Source organism: Solanum verrucosum, unplaced genomic scaffold (assembly GCF_900185275.1).
Source record: "Solanum verrucosum unplaced genomic scaffold, falcon-dt-bn FXZP01000253.1, whole genome shotgun sequence".
NCBI lineage: Eukaryota > Viridiplantae > Streptophyta > Magnoliopsida > Solanales > Solanaceae > Solanum > Solanum verrucosum.
In genome coordinates, this window is record NW_026019984.1 from 4,843,406 (window position 1) to 4,862,174 (window position 18,769).

General features: G+C 28.4%; 1 protein-coding gene across 4 annotated transcripts; it reads left to right on the plus strand.

The window, feature by feature from the left end:
- The first annotated feature begins 14,609 nt into the window (after positions 1–14,609).
- Positions 14,610–18,405, plus strand: LOC125818031 (zinc finger CCCH domain-containing protein 53-like). Of its 4 annotated transcripts, none has more exons than XR_007442335.1 (9): positions 14,610–15,730; positions 16,124–16,306; positions 16,396–16,575; positions 16,668–16,771; positions 16,859–17,122; positions 17,202–17,349; positions 17,550–17,756; positions 17,869–17,925; positions 18,005–18,405. XR_007442335.1 is itself a non-coding variant. In XM_049497536.1 (9 exons), exons 1-8 carry the CDS (start codon positions 14,739–14,741, stop codon positions 17,880–17,882), a joined length of 2,112 nt encoding a protein of 703 aa, XP_049353493.1. In that variant the 5' UTR covers positions 14,611–14,738; the 3' UTR covers positions 17,883–17,925; positions 18,005–18,405. The 4 variants fall into 4 exon arrangements, 3 of the variants coding, with proteins under 3 accessions (XP_049353495.1, XP_049353493.1, XP_049353494.1); XM_049497536.1 differs by having other exon boundaries at positions 14,611–15,730; positions 17,849–17,925; XM_049497538.1 differs by having other exon boundaries at positions 17,869–18,405.
- The last annotated feature ends 364 nt before the right edge of the window (positions 18,406–18,769 follow it).

Genomic DNA, 18,769 nt, shown 5'->3' on the forward strand with positions numbered 1-18,769 from the left:
TTTCTAACCAATAAATTTAAAGAGTATCAAATTAGAAAATAGTTCTAGAAATCCCTACTTCACCAAATTTGGCAAAGGAAACTCGTGATAATTTCTTCAAAAATTGCACGACTTGTTAGACATTATGGAGATTTTATGTGCATGATTGCCCAATTATGTGGAGCCCATAACATTGAATTAAATTATAAAATTACTTATTTTGGGTATATAAATTTAATCAGATTATTTTAGCACTTATAACTTGTTTGATCAAGTTTTTGAAAACTTTAATAATACTTTTTTTTTTTAAAAAAAAATACTTGCTTTAATAATCTTTTTGAAATTGTTTAGCCAAACATAGAATATTACTCTCAAAAAGTATCTTTTTAAAATAAATAAAATACTACTGATAAGAAAATATTTTGTAGAATTAATTGATTTTATAATTTGGTTGAACATGATATTAATATACAAGTTATATGTTCAGGGATAAATATGTGACCTCTAGCTTAAGATAAGAGCCTCAAATCGGCAATATATATAAAAGATATTGGGTATATAAGTACGTATGTATTACGCTTTAGCGAAGCGTTTTAAAGTCGTACGGGTCGGCCCAAAATCAACAATATCACTAATGGATTGAACTGTTACATATGGTATCATAGTCACTCATATATCTTGTCGATGGTGAGTCAGTGTTCAATTAAGTTTAGACAAAAAAAAAAAATTAAAAAAGAATAAACCTTAGTGTTGAATCTAGACAAATTTCATGCGATGAGGGGAAACATCAGCGAGGATGTCGAGTCATAAGAAAGGGTATATATGACATTCTTTCTTAGGATAAGAAACATATTGACAAAACAAAATTGGTGTTAGGTAGGTATATAAGTAAACAAATATTACACCTTAGTGGTGCATTTAGTGGTCTGAATCTAAGCCCAAAGTGAATAATATCACTAGCGGGCTAAATCGTTATAAAATAATAATTTTCAAATCCAATAAATCAAATAAGTTAGTGTACATAAATCCAAAATTTGTATCCACAAAATTCAGATCTTAAGTAGGCGTTCAAACATAGATTTCAAATATTATTCACTTTATTTTGAATTTATGAAGCTATCATGGATTATACATTTTCCAAAGAAAAATTGAAATAATATTTATGTTTAAATGCACTTAAATACAACTTCAAAAGTGAAAAACAAGTTAAAATACAACTTCAAATCGAATTTAAAGATCAAATGCTAATTATCGAATGAATGTGAAAAAATTATTTCAAAGGAAAAACTCTTTTAGACAGAATAATTTGGCCATAATGGCACAAATACATATTCACACTATAAACTAGGTTTCTTTTTTACAATTATACCCTTCTTTGACAAATTCACATTTTTAATTTATTTATTATTTACTCCCTCTATCCTTAATCACTTGTCCACTTTTGAATTGATACACATATTCAATTTTGACAAATCAAGAAAGGACAATTCTTTTTATCTAGTATACCCTCAATTAATTACTTTGAAAAAGGTAAAAAAAATTTAAAATCTTAAGTTTTAAATTCATCCACTTCATAATTAATAGGGGTAAAATGGTAAACTCATTATGTCAATCATTGTTTTCTTAATACAATTTAAAAGTGAACAAGTAATAGGGACAGAGGGAGTAATTAATTGACGGTATAATAGATAAAAAAATTGTTCTTTCTTAATTTGTCAAAATGAACAAGTAATTAAGACAACTAAAAGGGAAAAAATGGACAAATAATTAAAAACAGTGAGAGTATTATGTTTCAATAAATGAGAGATTTCCAATACATGGGAAATTAAGTAATTTTCATATTTCTCTAACTTCCATACATATACGGCTTTTAATTTCTTTTTAAAATATTGTAAAATGGCCAAAAACCAATACGTATGTAGTTTTTTTTTTCCTTTTCTATTTAAAAATCTATAAAGAAAATAGTTCAAGGAATTTGGGAAATAGAAAAAAGTTAATTTTAACTTTTTACATTTCTGATCAAATTCTAGTCATTTAACATTACTCTAATTCAAAAATAAATAAATAATTGTTATGGAAAATGGGTTCTAAAGCCTAGTGGTTGAGAACCAGGAGGTTTCAAATTCATCCTCAGTAGAGATAAAAAAAATCACTAAGTGATTTTTCTCATCTGTCATTGCCTTGGTGAACAGAGTTATCTGGTATATTATTGGTGGAATGTGATAAATATCCCATAAAATTAGTTGGATCACGCAAAAAATTAACCCAAAAATATATACTTATGTGTAACACATGATTTAAGTGTTTATTAATTTGGTATAAACTTACCTTGCCAGCAATAATATGGTACTACTAGGGAAGCATGCTATAATCAAAACCTTTGAATAGACTTGTTTGATTTTAGGGATAATTAATTCCAAGAAAAGAAAAACATTAATGTTTAGAGGGGGTTAGGTGGTGTCTTTGGACAAGACAGTAAAACAATTTCCAAATTTCAATAATGTTTATCTTCACCCAATGAATTCTTCATATTTGCACTTTTATCCACTCCCATGCATTAATTATGCCTCTCATATCAATGGCATAATGACATGGTAGGTGAAGTAGTTGGAAAAAACCCTTTGACCAAAATAACTTAACTTCAACACAAACTTTGCTAAGGACAAATGCAATAAAGATAACTTAAGATTTACAAAATACTAAACTTGTATTTTACTAAATTAATTTTATTAATAATATTTTAAAAGTTTAAATTTACTTATTTTTATTCTATGTAATTAGGAAAGTGCTAAATTGCCAGAAAATTTTAAAAACTATAATATTTTTTTTTAAAAAAAATAAACTGATTTTTTTTCCATTTTTTAGTTAAAAAAGTATTAAAGTTAAAGGATAAAAATGTTTTAAAAAATAAAATAACATAGATAAAATATCATTCTGGCCAAATTTTCTGCCCAAAAAGATTTTTTCTATTTTAATATTGAAGATAGGGAGAATTTTAGTAGTTCATTTTACTGACTACTTGAACTCTCAGTTTGTTAGTGAGGTTCAATTCCAAAAAAAATAATATTTTTACTACAAATTCAAATAAAATTAAACAAAAAAAGTATAAACTATTCAATCACAATAAATGTACTATATACATAGTTTAAGTTATATAATTGATAGTATATGTTTTTTTTTTACACTATAAAGTTACCAAACAGTAGGAAAAGAAATTCAAATGTCAAATTTATAATCTTAAAAATAAAATAGTTCACTTATTATAACAGATCATTGAAATTTAAGGATGTAACAATTCATTAGGCAAAAATATATTTTCTCTTTCTAATAGGTATATGTAAAACACAATAATAAATTTAGTGTAATCTCTCTATATGAAATGAAATATGAAATGCGAAAATACTCCATCCAAAGGACCGTACAATTTGTAGCTGTCAATTATATTTCATTTTGTCCCCAATAAATAACTACGTAATTCATTACTTCCAACGATTCAAAATAATTAATGTTTTAATTTTTAAAAAATAATTTAAATATTTGATATTTCACAAAATTGAAAATGTATCTGATTCTTTCTCCATTCCGTATTGGTTGTCCACATTATTGTAAATAATTATCCCACATTATTTGTCAATTTATAAAATCATGATAGATTAATTCTCTCTATTTACTCTTACAATGAATTCTTTTTTTAAAAGTGTTACAAGTTTGTAAATTTCTAAAAAAAATCTTAAGGAGTAAATTACTCACTTCGCTCATTTTTACTTGTTATTATTTGACTTGGTCCACTCATTAAAAAAACAATTATTGATATATGTATTTTATCAAACTATCCTTGTTAAATGATATTTAGTATTGAGTCTTGAAAAAAGATTTGAAAAATAAGTATTTAATATTGAGGGTAAAACTTGAAAAAATAATTGTTTTTTTCATATGTCAAAAGTGATAACTAAAAATGAAAATCTATATTAGAAATAAGTGACAAATAAAAATAAACACAGAAAATAATAAATTACGCTTTTTTATTTGTGATTTTCAAGAGGCGCGTAAAAGAAAAATAAATTAACTAATAATGAACGGATGAAATAGTGTAAATTTTTAAAATCATTGCCTGACTTCTTGAAACAGAAGCATTTATTCACACATTTCGAATATATCACCTTTTTTTTTAACAAGAAAGTGGATAATGCCCTTGGCCATAGATTTTCCAAATAATATTTGGAGAAAAATTTGGCATTTTGTCCATATATTTTATCATTATTTGGTAAATATTTTTGACAAATATCCCAAATTCTCAAGTACTAGTTTTTTTTAGTATTTGGGCCAAATCTCATTATTTGGAATCTTTTGAAAATTGAAATTTTACACCAAATTTTTATCTTTTACAAAAACATCATTTATAGTAGTTGTTTGCGTTGTATAACATAATTTTTTACGTGAACACCAAAGTAGTGATAAATATTCAGTGAATATGAAAGTGATGATATGGTTGTTGATGAAAATGATAAACAATCGGCTCAGGATAACAAAGTCATGTATTTTGTCTACTACACAATGTATGAAATGATGCTTGTTGCACTCACTCCAAAGTCCAAGCTACCACATTGCTCTAGTGTCATGGACACTACTTGTTATTTGTTGCAACGAAGATTCAATTGACTTGTACTACAAACTTATGGTTAGATTTTATAGTTTTAAAACTTATGGGTAAATCATATTTTTCTAAAAAAGTGAAATATATTTTCCAAATAATATGGTCAAACACATGGTGAAATTTCACCCAAATTTTCACCCAAATAATATTTGCCAAGAATATTTGGAAATCTATGTCCAAACGCTAGCTTAGTCTCTCTCCTAAAGAAAAAAAATATTTTAATATATTATATAACTATTGAAAATAACTTTTCAATCTCTATCAATAACGATTGTGATAGAGTGATAAATACTTATTTATTCTTAATTGAAATTATGTTTGATCTCCTAAATACTGAATCGCATTTATTAGAGATCGCACGAAGATATTTCATCCATTGGAGCATATTTTGGAGAGATAAATACTTTTTGTGATCATTTTGAAATCAAACGGATGATGTGGGAAAGGTGTAATGACTCTTGAAAAGCACCAAAAAGTTACTCCCTTTTATTGAACTTAGAAAGAGAATCTAAGTTTAAAATTTGAATTCCCTCCTTTCATCAAAAAAGAATTATTTAAAAAATATATAAAATAATAATACTTAAATTTAGATTTTTTAAAAAATATGAATAAAATTAATTTGATAATATATATCTCTAATTTTAAAAAACTTAAAAGACTTAAATGAAAAGAAGAAAGTATGTGAAAATTGAAAAATGTAGAAAGGACGAAGAAGTTTGTCATTGTATAATTTGGTACTCATTTTTAAAAAAAATTAATGAAAGTTATGATGGAGAGATAAATATATTTTCATTCTAAATAAAAATTCTCGAGTTTGAATTTATATAAATACGAAATTATTGTTAGGGAGCACACCCTAATAGAAAAAAATATATTTTTTTTAAAGTGAACGTGCACTATTTCAGGGGTAAGAGTTTTTGACACTCTCGGTCTTAGCGCGTTAGTAACACGCAAAACAAAATCTTGACTAGATTTTTGGGGATGTTAAATGGATAACGACACTTGCGTTATTAATATTTTCTATGTCTAACTATAGTTGTGTATTATAGTATTTTGAAATGTTCATATAGATGTGAGATGACAGTGGGGAGGTGCGGATAGAGGGAGTAATACTTCTTTCGTTTCATTTTATATGAGTTAATTTGATTCGGTATAAAATTTAAGAAAGAAATAAAGACTTTTGAAACTTATAGTTTAAAATAAGTGATAGATATTTGTATAGTTATAAATCATTTCATTAAAGGTAATGTAGACATTTTAAAGTTAAATTGCTATTTGACATAGAAATGTGATTTTTTTTAAAAACTATCGGGAAAAAAAAGTAAGCCATGTAAAGTGGGACATAAAGAGTAGTAATCGATCAATTTTTTATCTGTTTTCTCATAAACATAAAAAAATCCATAAGTTGTAAAACTATTAAATTGTCTCACTTCTTTGAACAATCTTACCAAATAAGCAAATATAAAATCGCATAATACACTATCACAAAGTTATTCTAAATAAATACAATATTTATTGATCAAATTTTAATTCAATCAAAAAATAAAATTGAACATAAGTTGTAGTGTACTAGTCTATAATGTAATCCTCCCACATAGTACATACAATCGTCTCACGTTAAACTTGCATTTCTAGATTATATGTCCTAGAAGACGAACCAACATTGTTACTTTGAGTCATTTGGTTGGTAAACAAATTTGATTAAAAAATAATAAATTTGGTAATATAAATGATAAGTGGGGATTGATTTGAAATTATAACCATTATATGAGATATAAATGGTTTTAAAGGTAATAATTTGAATTATAAATTTCATTTACATTTAATATAAATGGTTAGTAGATATAAATGTGATATTGTTTTATAATATATATACTTATAGGTCAATTTTTATATTTGAAATTTTCAAATCATGCTTTTTTTGGAAAATTTAAAATTTATCTAAATTAGCTTGAAATCACATATATAAACATTGATTTCATCTCATGATCTTATATCGCAATATGAAATTATATGTCCAAACACCTACTAAGATAGCACAAGAGTGTTGTTGGGTGAAATTATGGAGATACAATATGTTATCCATTACTTGATTATTTTAAAGTTTGAGCCAGAGACTAGTAAGATAATGCTAAAATAATTATAATAATACTAGTAAGAGAAAACATAGCAGAAATATGCTTTAAACTACCATAATGTCCTTTTACGATGGAAGAGAGGAATTGTTCCACTATCTACTAATAATTTACGCTAATTTTCGATCTTTATGTATTTGTATTTAGTGTCATGTTCTTTGCAAGGCGGCGATGTGTTAAGTTCTTTCTAATTATATCTCTTCAATTGTTTTTATGTGTATCTCTACCTCTTCTTAAATCTGTCACAACCATTTTCTCTCACCTCCTCATTGGGATCTCTGTACTCTTCTTCATATGCATGAACTATCACGATCTCATTTTCTGCATATGGTCATCATGGTGCCCATTTCCATCCTGCTTGAACTCTTCCGCGTGTCTCATCAATCAAAACTACTTGCTTGTAAATAACATATATACATCATAATATTTCTCCTTAAATATGTCATATCATATCATCTATTATTGAGACAAATAAAAAAAATAGTTATATTTTTCATTTTATGCTTTGACAATAATTTTAATATCTATTTTGTTTTCTTTCTTTATAAATGGTTATCATAACTCCATGGAAAGTGTCCCATTCCATCATTGTAATGTAGTAATATTAATCTATTTGTTGACATTGACATGAAATACCAATTTTGATTCGTGGTTTAAGTTCAAAAAAATTGTCCAATAGAAATTGACACTATTTGTATTTACAATATTAATTACCAACTTCCTCTCTCCATAGTTACTTGTTCAGTTCTGAATTGACACATCTGTTAAAAATAATAATTGATATAATGAATTTATTATTTTGCCTTTATTAATTATGAAGTTGATGAATTAAAAATTTAATTTTTTTAAAAAAAATTCTTTCTTTTTCAAATTAATTAATTAAGAATATAATATATAAAAAGAAATTATTTTTTTAATTTATCAAATTGAACAAATAATTAAGAACAGAGGCACGTTTTTGCAAGTGAGACTCAAAGGCCCTTGTGATTCAAAATGGTTTGACCGGTCCCATGGTCTGCAATGTAATTTATTACTTACTTTCTCTCTATTTATTTTATTTGTCATATTTTAGTTACATGCCATTTATAAATGTATTTTTACCTATAAAGAAATAGATTTGATTAAATTAACCATATAATTTTCTCTTTCATCTCAATTTATTATATATTTTTTCATTATATTAATTAGACTATCGCTGCATTTATTAAATAAGATTAAAAACTAAAAATAAATAATCAATTAGAGTACATCTTAATTTATAAAATAATAATATTAATACTTTTTTTATCCCAATTTATATAATACTTTCTTTTTAGTGACATAGTTCTTTATTTGACAAATATTTAATAACACTGTCAATATTTTATTCATGTTTAAAAATAAATCTCACAAATGTATACTCTTCTATCTCGAACTTTAAAACAGTGTAAAATCTTTTTATATTTTTTAAAATTCATGCTCAATCAGATTATATAATATAAAAAATATTTTGATACATCAATCTAATCACGCTCTCATTTATCATTTATTACAAGTAAAGCTGTTATTAAAAATATATTTTAAAATTAATTATTTTTAATAAGCACAATAATTGAAATAGAGCGGGAAAAAATAGTTGAATGAAAGGAAAATGTTTGGTGGGGGGAGAGAGGGAACATTTTCCTGTGAAGCTGATGTGAATAGTGAGTATTGTTTTGTCCATTTGCTATAAAAGAGACCCACAAAATATAAGGGGAAGATAAAGACTAGACTTGACAAATAAAGCTAATTTAACAACCCCGCACCCACGCACCCCTCACCCCACCCCACCCCATGCTAAAAGTTGTGGTTCTTATTACTTGTCATCAAGGTAATATTTTTTTTTAAAAAAAATTCGCACAATATTTAAAATTTATATTGAAACTTCAATTAAATTTGAATTTTGAATTATAGAGCCCAATCGAAAATCACTGTATCAAAAATAATATTTGTATACTAACTACTAAGGATTCAACTATCAGACATGTAATTAAAGGTGAATCAGTCTCACTACTCTGTACCACAACCCATTTTCTGAGAAATTGTTTTTGCTACTCTAACCCCCTTCAAACACAATTATTTAATCTTTTATTTATTTATTATACCTTTTTCCTTTTATTTTAATGGACTCATATATCAAAAAACATACTATTTTTTTCATTCATTTCAACACTATTAAGAATTATTTTATATTGTTTTTAAAATTAAATTACTATATAAATAATAATAATAATTAAATTTAGAATTTCAAAATATCATTATTAATGTTGATTTAATAAAATACACTTTTAATTAAAAATATAAATTAAAGAGTGTGTCAAATGAACATGGCTCAAGTAATGTGAAATGAAGAAAATAGAATTAGAGAATCCAAAGTATTCTCTCTTTTTTTAATTGTTTAATCATTAAATATTCAGTACATTCTTATTCGACTAATCTAGATTTACATCATATGAAATTTATTTAAGAGAAAAATGCATTCTACTATTTTTCATATAATTCATAGAGATTGAGCTTGGGAAAGATAAACAAAAAAAAAATCATTTATTCATCACATCATTTGATAATTAATTCAAAATAACTCGATTTTAAATCCCTTAGGTAAATATGGAAACAATTTATAGACCTAAATGGTGATATATTTACATTTTAAAGTTGTATGTTATCACAAAATTACCCAATCATCCTTAATCGGACAAATTAATAGATTTGATAACCATATTTCTAATATAATTAACTATTGAAAACTTTTATCTTTAAATAATATAATCAAATTAAATTTTAAAAAAAATGATACATAGTGGAAGCCAAATCATTGTTGTGCCCCCAAGGGTTTGTGATGTTGGTCATGATCAACTAAAAATGAAACTATAGCTATATTTGAGTAATATAATGTTTGATGAATAGAAAATTACAAATAAAATGAAATAAAAGAGAAAATTCGTACATGTATATATTTATATAAAATATACAAAAGTATGGTACGAATACATCTATACATACTTAACAAGTATCATAGATCATTCCCAACTAAATAGTAATGATTATTATATAAAATAATCATTTCCTCCAATAATTTTTAAATTACATATTGCCATCGAGTTCTAACAACCTCATATTTTTATATTAAAATTCACACGATCTTTTAATTTCCACATTATATCTCCATAATAAATATTATATTGAGAACAAGGAGCAAAAATGAAATGGCAACATATCAAAGTCAAATTATGAACTTAATGCAAAAATAGATGAGGCTTTTCTAGCATGTAAGTAAACACAAATCCTCAACGAGGCATAATTATTATTCTTAACCTTCACAACATAGATATGAAAAGTAAAACTTACACTAGCATCTTAGATAAGCCAATTTAACTATCTGATAAGTGCATATATGCTCATCGCATTATATAAAACTCAAAACGAAGAGTTGAACGATCGTATTATTTGAGCCTGAATTCAAAACAAATAATATCATTAATGAGCTGAGGTACTGCTTATGCTATTATATTATTTATCACTTCTCGTGCAAGCTATAGCGATAGTGGGACAAACATCAATGTCTAATCATATTTAGACAAATGTCATATCTTCAAGATGACTACAAAGCTAATATCAATGAGAACATTGAATTTATATATGAAGGTGTAGACAAACACCAATGTTCAATAACGTTTAGATAAATGACATATCGTTGAAGTGACGGCAGAGCAGATATCGACAAGAACATCGTGTTTATATGAAAGTGTAGACAAACATCAATGTTCAATCATAATTAGACAAATATCATATTTTCGAGATGATGACAGAGCGGATGTCAACGAGAGGTATAGACGAACACCAATGTTCAATCACATTTAGACAAATGTCATATCTTTGAAGTGACGACAGAGCAAATATCGACAAGAACAATTAGTTTATATGAAATTGTAGACAGACATCAATGTTCAACCATATTTAGACAAATATCATATTTTCGGGATGATGACAGAGCCGATGTCAACGAGAATGTTAAATTTATATGCACATATAGACAAACATCAACGTTCAATCATATTTTCGAGATGCTGATAGAGCGGATGCCAATGAGAGGTGTAGACAAACACCAATTTTCAATAACATTTAGACAAATGTGTGAGGACAGAGCAAATATCAACAAGAACAATTGGTTCATATGAAAATGTAGACAAATATCAATGTTCAGCCACATTAGACAAATATCATATCTTCGAGATGATGACAGAGCAGATGTTAACGAGAACGCTAAATTTATATGCATATATAAACAAACATCAATGTTCAACCATATTTAGATAAATATCATATTTTTGAGATGATGACAGAGCAAATGTCAACGATAATGCTAAATTTATATGTAGGTGTAGAAAAACATCAATGTTCAACCACATTTAGACAAATATCATATTTTCGAGTTGATGACAAAGCAGATGTCCAAATGTTAAATTTATATATAGGTGTAGACAAACATCAATGTTCAACCACATTTAGATTTTAGACAAACATCATATTTTCAAGCTGATGGCAGAGCAAATGTCGACCATAACACTAAATTCATATGAAGGCAGCAGCGGAGCTAGGTGGGGGTTCATGGTTCGGACGAACCCATTAGCTTTTACGTAGATCCTATATTTATATTAGAAAATTAATTAAATATATGTATATCAACATGTGAATCCCCAAACAAAATTGATTTAGAACCCCCAAACTCCTAATCTTGTCTCCGCCTCTGTTAATGAAGATGTATGGAATATTGTAAAAAGCAAAAAGAACAACTATTTATTTTAACAAGTATCTTTATTGCATGTTATGAGATGTCGCTCCTTGTGCTCAACTTATAAAACACAACTATTTGTTTTAGTATGTATCATTGTTGCAAATTCGATTCTAAATAAGTTACACAAGTATTTTAACGTAGATATTGATAATATTTTTAACATAATATTTCAATTACAATAATACTTCTTTATTTGAATTATCATTAAAAATCTACTAGTACAAGTAATACCTTAAAAAGTGAAAATTAATTCAATTTCTTAAAATATAGAAATCCCATAAAAGAACATAGTAAGTAAAATATATATAATTAAAGAAGACGACATATTTAAAATAGTTAACCTAAACATTGAAAACACGCATAAATATTTTTTCAAAATTTGAACTAAAAGTATTAAGTAAGAATACTTTATTATTTGATCAATTATAATAAGGGCCAAATATATAGATACCTCTTTAACTTGTCTTCATTCTTCATTTTGGCACTCTATTTTAACTCTTTCATTCTATTTTTATGTACCATTTAAAGACAATACTAATTTTATGATTTCTTTAATTATTTCTACATATGCTCTTCAACTGCTATTTTACATCTTAAAAAGCAGCGTTCGTTCGTTAGTTTTTTCATAATTTTTTTAGATTTGATGGACAACACTGATTTTTTATGTTTTTTTTTTTTGCAGGAAAATAATCAACAAAAGTGTGTTGATTTTCTTTCTTAAAAAACCAATGACAGCCCAATGAAGTCTTTTGAGTTTTAATATTTTTTTTAGTAGTATTATTAGCAATAATGAACATGAGTCCTTTTTTTGCTCGTATTGAAGATGAATTCTTTTTATCGGTTTGAATTAATAAATTAGAAGGGTAGTATTTGAATTAAATCTGGATAGCGTAGATATGGAAAAAATTAGAGCAACTTTCACATATAACAAACATAAAAATCATATTTGTATGCTATAGCTATAGTTTGCATAATTGCGCTCTATAACAAACATAATTATGTATATTTCGCTATACATATACAAAAGAAAGCAGTTGTATAATCTGCTTCTGTTTCGGTATACATATACAAAAGATCAATTGTATAATCTGTGTTTGTATAAAGCGAGAAACAGAGAAAGACAAAAGAAAACTGGGCAGGGAAAGATTGTATTTGTATAATCATAAGTGTACAAGACGAAAATATATGCATTTGTATTTGTATATACAATTTTCTCTCGCTTTATACAAACACAAACACAATGTATACATTTGTGTTTGTATAAAGTGAGAGTGGCGAGCGAGATCTGGGAGAGGGGAACGAAAATATGTGTATATATACATTTTTCTCTCACTTTATACAAACACAAACACATTTTATACATTTGTGTTTGTATAAAAGCGAGAGAGGAGAAGGAGACTACCAGCAAGAACGAGAGTGGTGAGCGAGATTCAGCAGGAGAGAGACGAAATAACAACAGTTTGCTATGTGCTACAATTAAATCAAACTATGTTTATAGCATTTAATTTGAATTAATAGTTTGCTATTATATACAATTTTCCCAAAAAATAAATATGTGGTGTTATCTAATTTAATTGATTGTTTTATTTGTTTAAGAAAGAAAATTGACACAATTTTGCGTTATTTTAACAAAAAAATACAAAAAAAACTCCTAAAAAATTGATATTTATCCGTCAATTCCTTTTTAATGAAAACTAACGGACGTACGTCAATTGTAAAATACAAAATTGCCGTTAAAGAGTATATATTAAAAATAAAAAAAAATCATGAAATTAATATATTATGTTTAAATGGACTTGAAGAATTAAAATAGAATAAAATTTAAGATTAAAAAAAACCAAAATAAAAATTAAGGACAAGTTAAAAGAATTGCGTATGTCATAAATCAAATATCCAAAGTGAATTGTTCAAAAGAAAGTATATGTATTAAATTATTGTATAAAACATAAGACAAACACAAATATCAGTAGTGACCTTTATAATTCAAAAAATAAATAGTTAAATATCATATATACTGAATTATGAAATCTTACACAATATTTGCATCTGATTTTGAAATATAGTCTTTTATCTACAAATTCCTCTAAAATATTTCTTTATATTATGAGACAAAAATATCATACACTTCACGTTTATCAAGCATGATGACTCATTGTCTCATTATCTAATCCGTTTGAAAATAAGTGTAACGTTTTTTTTAGTTGTATATGACTAATTGATTATCCTATGATTCATCGAATTAATAATTTAACTTTGTAAATGTTATGATTGATAGGATTTCCGTTATGTTAAAAAAAAGTAATTTTTTATTTATTTATCTAAGTTTTGAGCATAAAAATTATTCGTTATCAATATTAGTAAAAAATGATAAAAATTTAGTAAATAATTAATGATATGTTAACTGAATTGAACACTATCGCTAAATAAAAGAAATTAACAATTCTACAATTTCTCTATTTCAATTTATTTGTTTTACTCTTTTTTTTTTCTAAATAGTATAATTTTTTTTAGTTTCAACTTTCTAGTGATAGATTTAAGACCACAAAATCAAAAAATATCTTTAGCTTAAAACTACAATCTTTATTTTTAAAAAAAATTCATATCAAGCTAAAATCAAACAAATAAATTAAGATAAAAAAACGAGTTTCTTGTTTCAATTTATATGACTCACTTTCTTTTTGAGTCTGTCCAAACAAGAATGCTACATTTCTATATTTAATAACGATTTAGTTTTAACTTATTCATTTAATCTTCATAAATATTTCATAATAATACAAATATTAATAATTTATTTTAAATTATAATTTTTTAAATTTTATATCAAGTCAAACTATGTCACGTGAATCTGAATGAGGTCTATCATATCCTTCTAAGTGTCACGTTTGAATAAGGTATTATAATGATTGAACAAATATAACTATCATTACCTTTTGTATAATTTTTTTTTTAAATCTTTAGCAATAATTCCCAAAAATACAATAAATCCCCAAATCATACAAATCTTTTTCTTAAATCCTTTTTTTATTTTAATTTAAAAGTCCACTATCCTCTATCATTGTCCTTTCTCTTTCTCTCTCTATTTCTTGAAAAAAGGTTCCAACTTTGTAGTGTAGTAGTGAGTAGTAGTAGTGAATGTTCACAAGAAATTTCTACTACCATGGATGGATATGAAGCTACAAAGATAGTTTTATCAAGAATTCAAAGTTTGGATCCAGAAAATGCTTCAAAAATCATGGGGTATATACTGATACAAGACCAAGGGGAGAAGGAGATGATAAGATTAGCTTTTGGTCCAGAAACCCTTTTGGTTTCTTTGATAAATCAAGCTAAAACTTGTTTAGGACTTTCATCAAACAGTTCATCTGCAATGTCAAATGCTTCAAAATTGAATCTTTTTCATCATTCTTCACCAAGAATCATGATTCCTAACAATGGGTTTCCTTCTTCTTCACCTTCTTCACCTTCTCCTTGGTCTACTAGTGGGTCACCAGTTTTTACAAGAAGCCCTAGACCAATGGCTTCACCAGTAGGAGGAGGAGGAGGAGGAGGGGCTAGTTCACTTTCTTATGCTGCTGTTGTGAATGGTTCTACTAATTCTGTTTCTGGGTCTTCAACTCCTTCACTTTCACTCCCTTTTTATGACCCAAATAATGATGAGTATGGTGGTAGTGTTCAAGCTCAAGTTCAAGAACACTTGTCTTTTCTTGATGAATCAATGGATCCAATTATGAGTCCTAGTGGAAGAAGTGATTCTTTGGTTTTCCCTTATGGGAATTGTGAGGAAACCCCTCATCTTCATCGTAGGAGTTGTTCAGTCAATGATGTTTTTCTTGGTGGTTCAGATGATGGTGGTGGTGGTGGTGGGGGGTTTGGTTGGAGGCCTTGCATGTATTTTGCTAGAGGGTTTTGCAAGAATGGGAATAGTTGCAAGTTTATGCATAGTGGCTTTCCTGATTCTTCTTCTTCACCAGATGCTATTATTGGTTCTCCTAGTAAAGTTGACTCTGTTGATGATTTCTTGAGGATGAAGGCCTTACAACAGCAGCAGCAGCAACAGAGGTTTGCTGCTGCCTCTCTTATGGCTTCTGGTGCTCATCATCATCCAATTGCTTATAACAAATGCATCAACATCTTGAATGATAACCAAAGGTATTTCCTTGGACCTTTACATGATATTTCCTCCTGTTTGTTTCTTCATTGAAAGTCATTGACTTTATAACTTTACTCTACCTTGTTATGAACTTGTAAATGTTTGTCTTGCTAGTAATTTTCTTGCACTTGACTTTATTTTTTGGTAATCAATTTCTGGTGTTTTGAATGTAGTTATGGTATTATGCTGCTGTTTCTTGTCTAATCTTAAGCTTGATTTGATGTGTATTTGTGTTTAAAAAACATTTCAATAGTAACTCATTGTTTAAGGTTAGGTAGTTATGCTCTAGTACACACAGCTTAGGCTTTTGGTTGGGACATCATGTGGAGGTTGAGATTTGGAATATTGGTAGGACATTTAAAAGGTATCTTCATGTATGGTCTGAAATGCAGATCAGCTGCTGCAGCATTTATGATGGGTGAAGAATTCCACAAATTTGGTAGGTTCCGGCCTGATAGAAATGATTTTTCAGCAATGGCGTTGGGTGGTATCTCAAGTTCAAGTTCACGACAAATTTACCTAACATTTCCTGCTGATAGCACATTTAAGGAGGAGGATGTGTCTAATTACTTTAGGTACGTGCTTATTGTGGAATGGATTCTTGAAATCGTTAAATGGAATGAAAATTTGATGGTAACTTGTCTTGTGTAATTTGTTTTTGAAGTATGTATGGGCCTGTCCAAGATGTTAGAATTCCATATCAGCAGAAGCGAATGTTTGGATTCGTCACGTTTGTCTACTCAGAAACTGTTAAGATGATCTTGGCTAAAGGAAACCCACATTTTGTGTGCGATTCTCGGGTACTTGTAAAGCCCTACAAGGAAAAGGGAAAAATCGCAGACAAGTATGTAAAGATGATCACTCTGTAATGTTTTTTGAGTTATTGCATCTCCTTTTACTCATGACTAATGTTCCATTGTTGATTAAACTATAAAGGAAGCAACTTCAGCAACAACAACATCCAATTGATAGAGGAGAGCTGTCGACCTGTTTAAGCCCATCAGCTCTTGAATCTAGGGAGCCGTATGACCTTCCCTTTGGTAAGATAGATGATCTAAATTTCTAATTTTTCTTGTCAATAGTCTGATGGGTTGTTTGACACTTGAGAAATATCTCTTCATATGTAGGAGCAAGAATGTTATATAATTCACATGAGATGATGTTGAGAAGAAAAATAGAGCAGGAGGCTGAATTACAGCAAGCCATTGAACTTCAAGGCATAAGACTAATGAATTTGCAACTGCTGGACCTGAAGAATCAACATCGCAATGATCACTTTCCACCCAGCCTCTCTCCTGGTCTGCCGACGGCCTCCCAGATGCAGTTTCACTCTCAAAACAATCACAATCTTGGTCCTGTATCGAGTGACATTGATCAAGAAGTCCATGCAGGTTAACTTTTAAGACATTTTTTAGTTTTCTTCTTTAGCTTAACAGATCTAGTGCTTACTGATTATATTTCTTTTTATAGAAAGTAACGATACTCATGAAGCTACCAAGGCCCCCCATAATGCAGCTGATGAAAAGGTGCCTCAAGAAATGCTGCCTACTGATTTTGGGAATGGAAGTAGCAGCAAGGAGCAGACCACCAATATTGACAACTCTAATCTTCAAGAAAGGTACTGAACTACAATTTCTTTGATGTAATGTCAAGATTATTAACAGCATAAATTCCAAGTTCAAGATGACAGTTGAAAAGTCTTTTATTTCTTTTCCCGATTGATGATGTCAAATTTTGCTGAGATTGATTTTAACCTTTGCTAATTAATGTTTTTAGATTCTGTCTAATGTTATTGACGTTTGTTTGGTATTGAAACAGCTTGGAGCACATCCTTCCCGATAACCTTTTTGCTTCTCCTACAAAATCAGCTGCAGAAAACCAGGCCGCGTTCTCCACTGATTCAGCTGAAGCTGGCGTTAGTTCTCCAATAACTACTGCTACTTCTAACAATAATATCCCTATGCTTCCTACAACGACTACCCTCAACATGGCTTCTCTTAAATCATGTTACTTCCACATGCCAAGGTACTTAATCTCCACATCTTTTCTTCTTCCATTATCTTTGCATTTTTTTAAAAAAGAGTTAAAGAACTTAATTTGAGGTGGTCATTGACCAGGTTTACTTCTGGGCAAGAAGCCATTGAAATGTAGGTGTTAAGAGTTGTGCATGGCTAGCTAGGAGGGATTAACTTAGGTTGGTTATTGTTATTCCCGGTTTCCAACTTTCTTGCCATTTTTGTTCTAAATGAGATTCTCTAATGTCGTTTATGCAGAAAAGCGTTTGAGTAGTAGCATATACAAGAAGTAAAAGTCCTCTAGCTGTATAGCCAAACAATACCCACAACAGAAGAAAAGATCGATCGCCCGGTAAGGAAGATATCCTCAAGATTGTTGTCATCATCAATACCATACTACTTACAACAAATACATAAATGTATACGTAAAGGACAGATGAACTGATTAATGGGAGTGGGGTCTCTCTCTCTATTTTGTACCCTCTTTGTAGTTGTGTGCTGGACCACACTGAACAATAGCAAAAATTAAAGGCAGGCTAGTAGTAACCCCTTAGTTGTGATAGTAATTCCCCCCTCCCCCTCTTTTCTCTGCTTTTACTGTTGTAACTTGCTATGATGTAAAAAATTAAAGTCGAAAAATGAAAATGTCTTTTAGATCATCACTTTCTGTCAAATGGGGTTCCAGCTTTATCTTCCTAGATTTTCAAGAATGAGGTGATACTGAATACCATTTACTTTGGCAAGGGTAGAATGTACGTAGACCTTACTCCTATCTCGTGGAGATAGAGAGGTTGTTTCCGAAAGGCTCTTTGCGTACACATACCTTATGCCTAGCTCTTGGTGATGAGAGTTACCTTGGTAAAAAAGTGGTAGGTACATGATGTAATGGTTTGGACACTAGTATTACCAAAAGGAAGGTTGTGGGGGTGGGGGGATAAAGAAAAGTGTGTTCTTTTGTGCTATCAAAGGCTACTTTAAGGGGACTCTTTTGTCTCATTTTGTGGTTTCATTTAGGTGGACATG

Bases quoted from the DNA above. Each gene is read 5' to 3' on its own strand.
- LOC125818031 (XM_049497536.1), top strand. From the start codon at position 14,739: ATGGATGGATATGAAGCTACAAAGATAGTTTTATCAAGAATTCAAAGT. The intron at 16,772-16,858 runs GTAAGATAGATG...CTTCATATGTAG, and splicing joins GCCGTATGACCTTCCCTTTG to GAGCAAGAATGTTATATAAT. The intron at 17,123-17,201 runs GTTAACTTTTAA...TTCTTTTTATAG, and splicing joins TGATCAAGAAGTCCATGCAG to AAAGTAACGATACTCATGAA.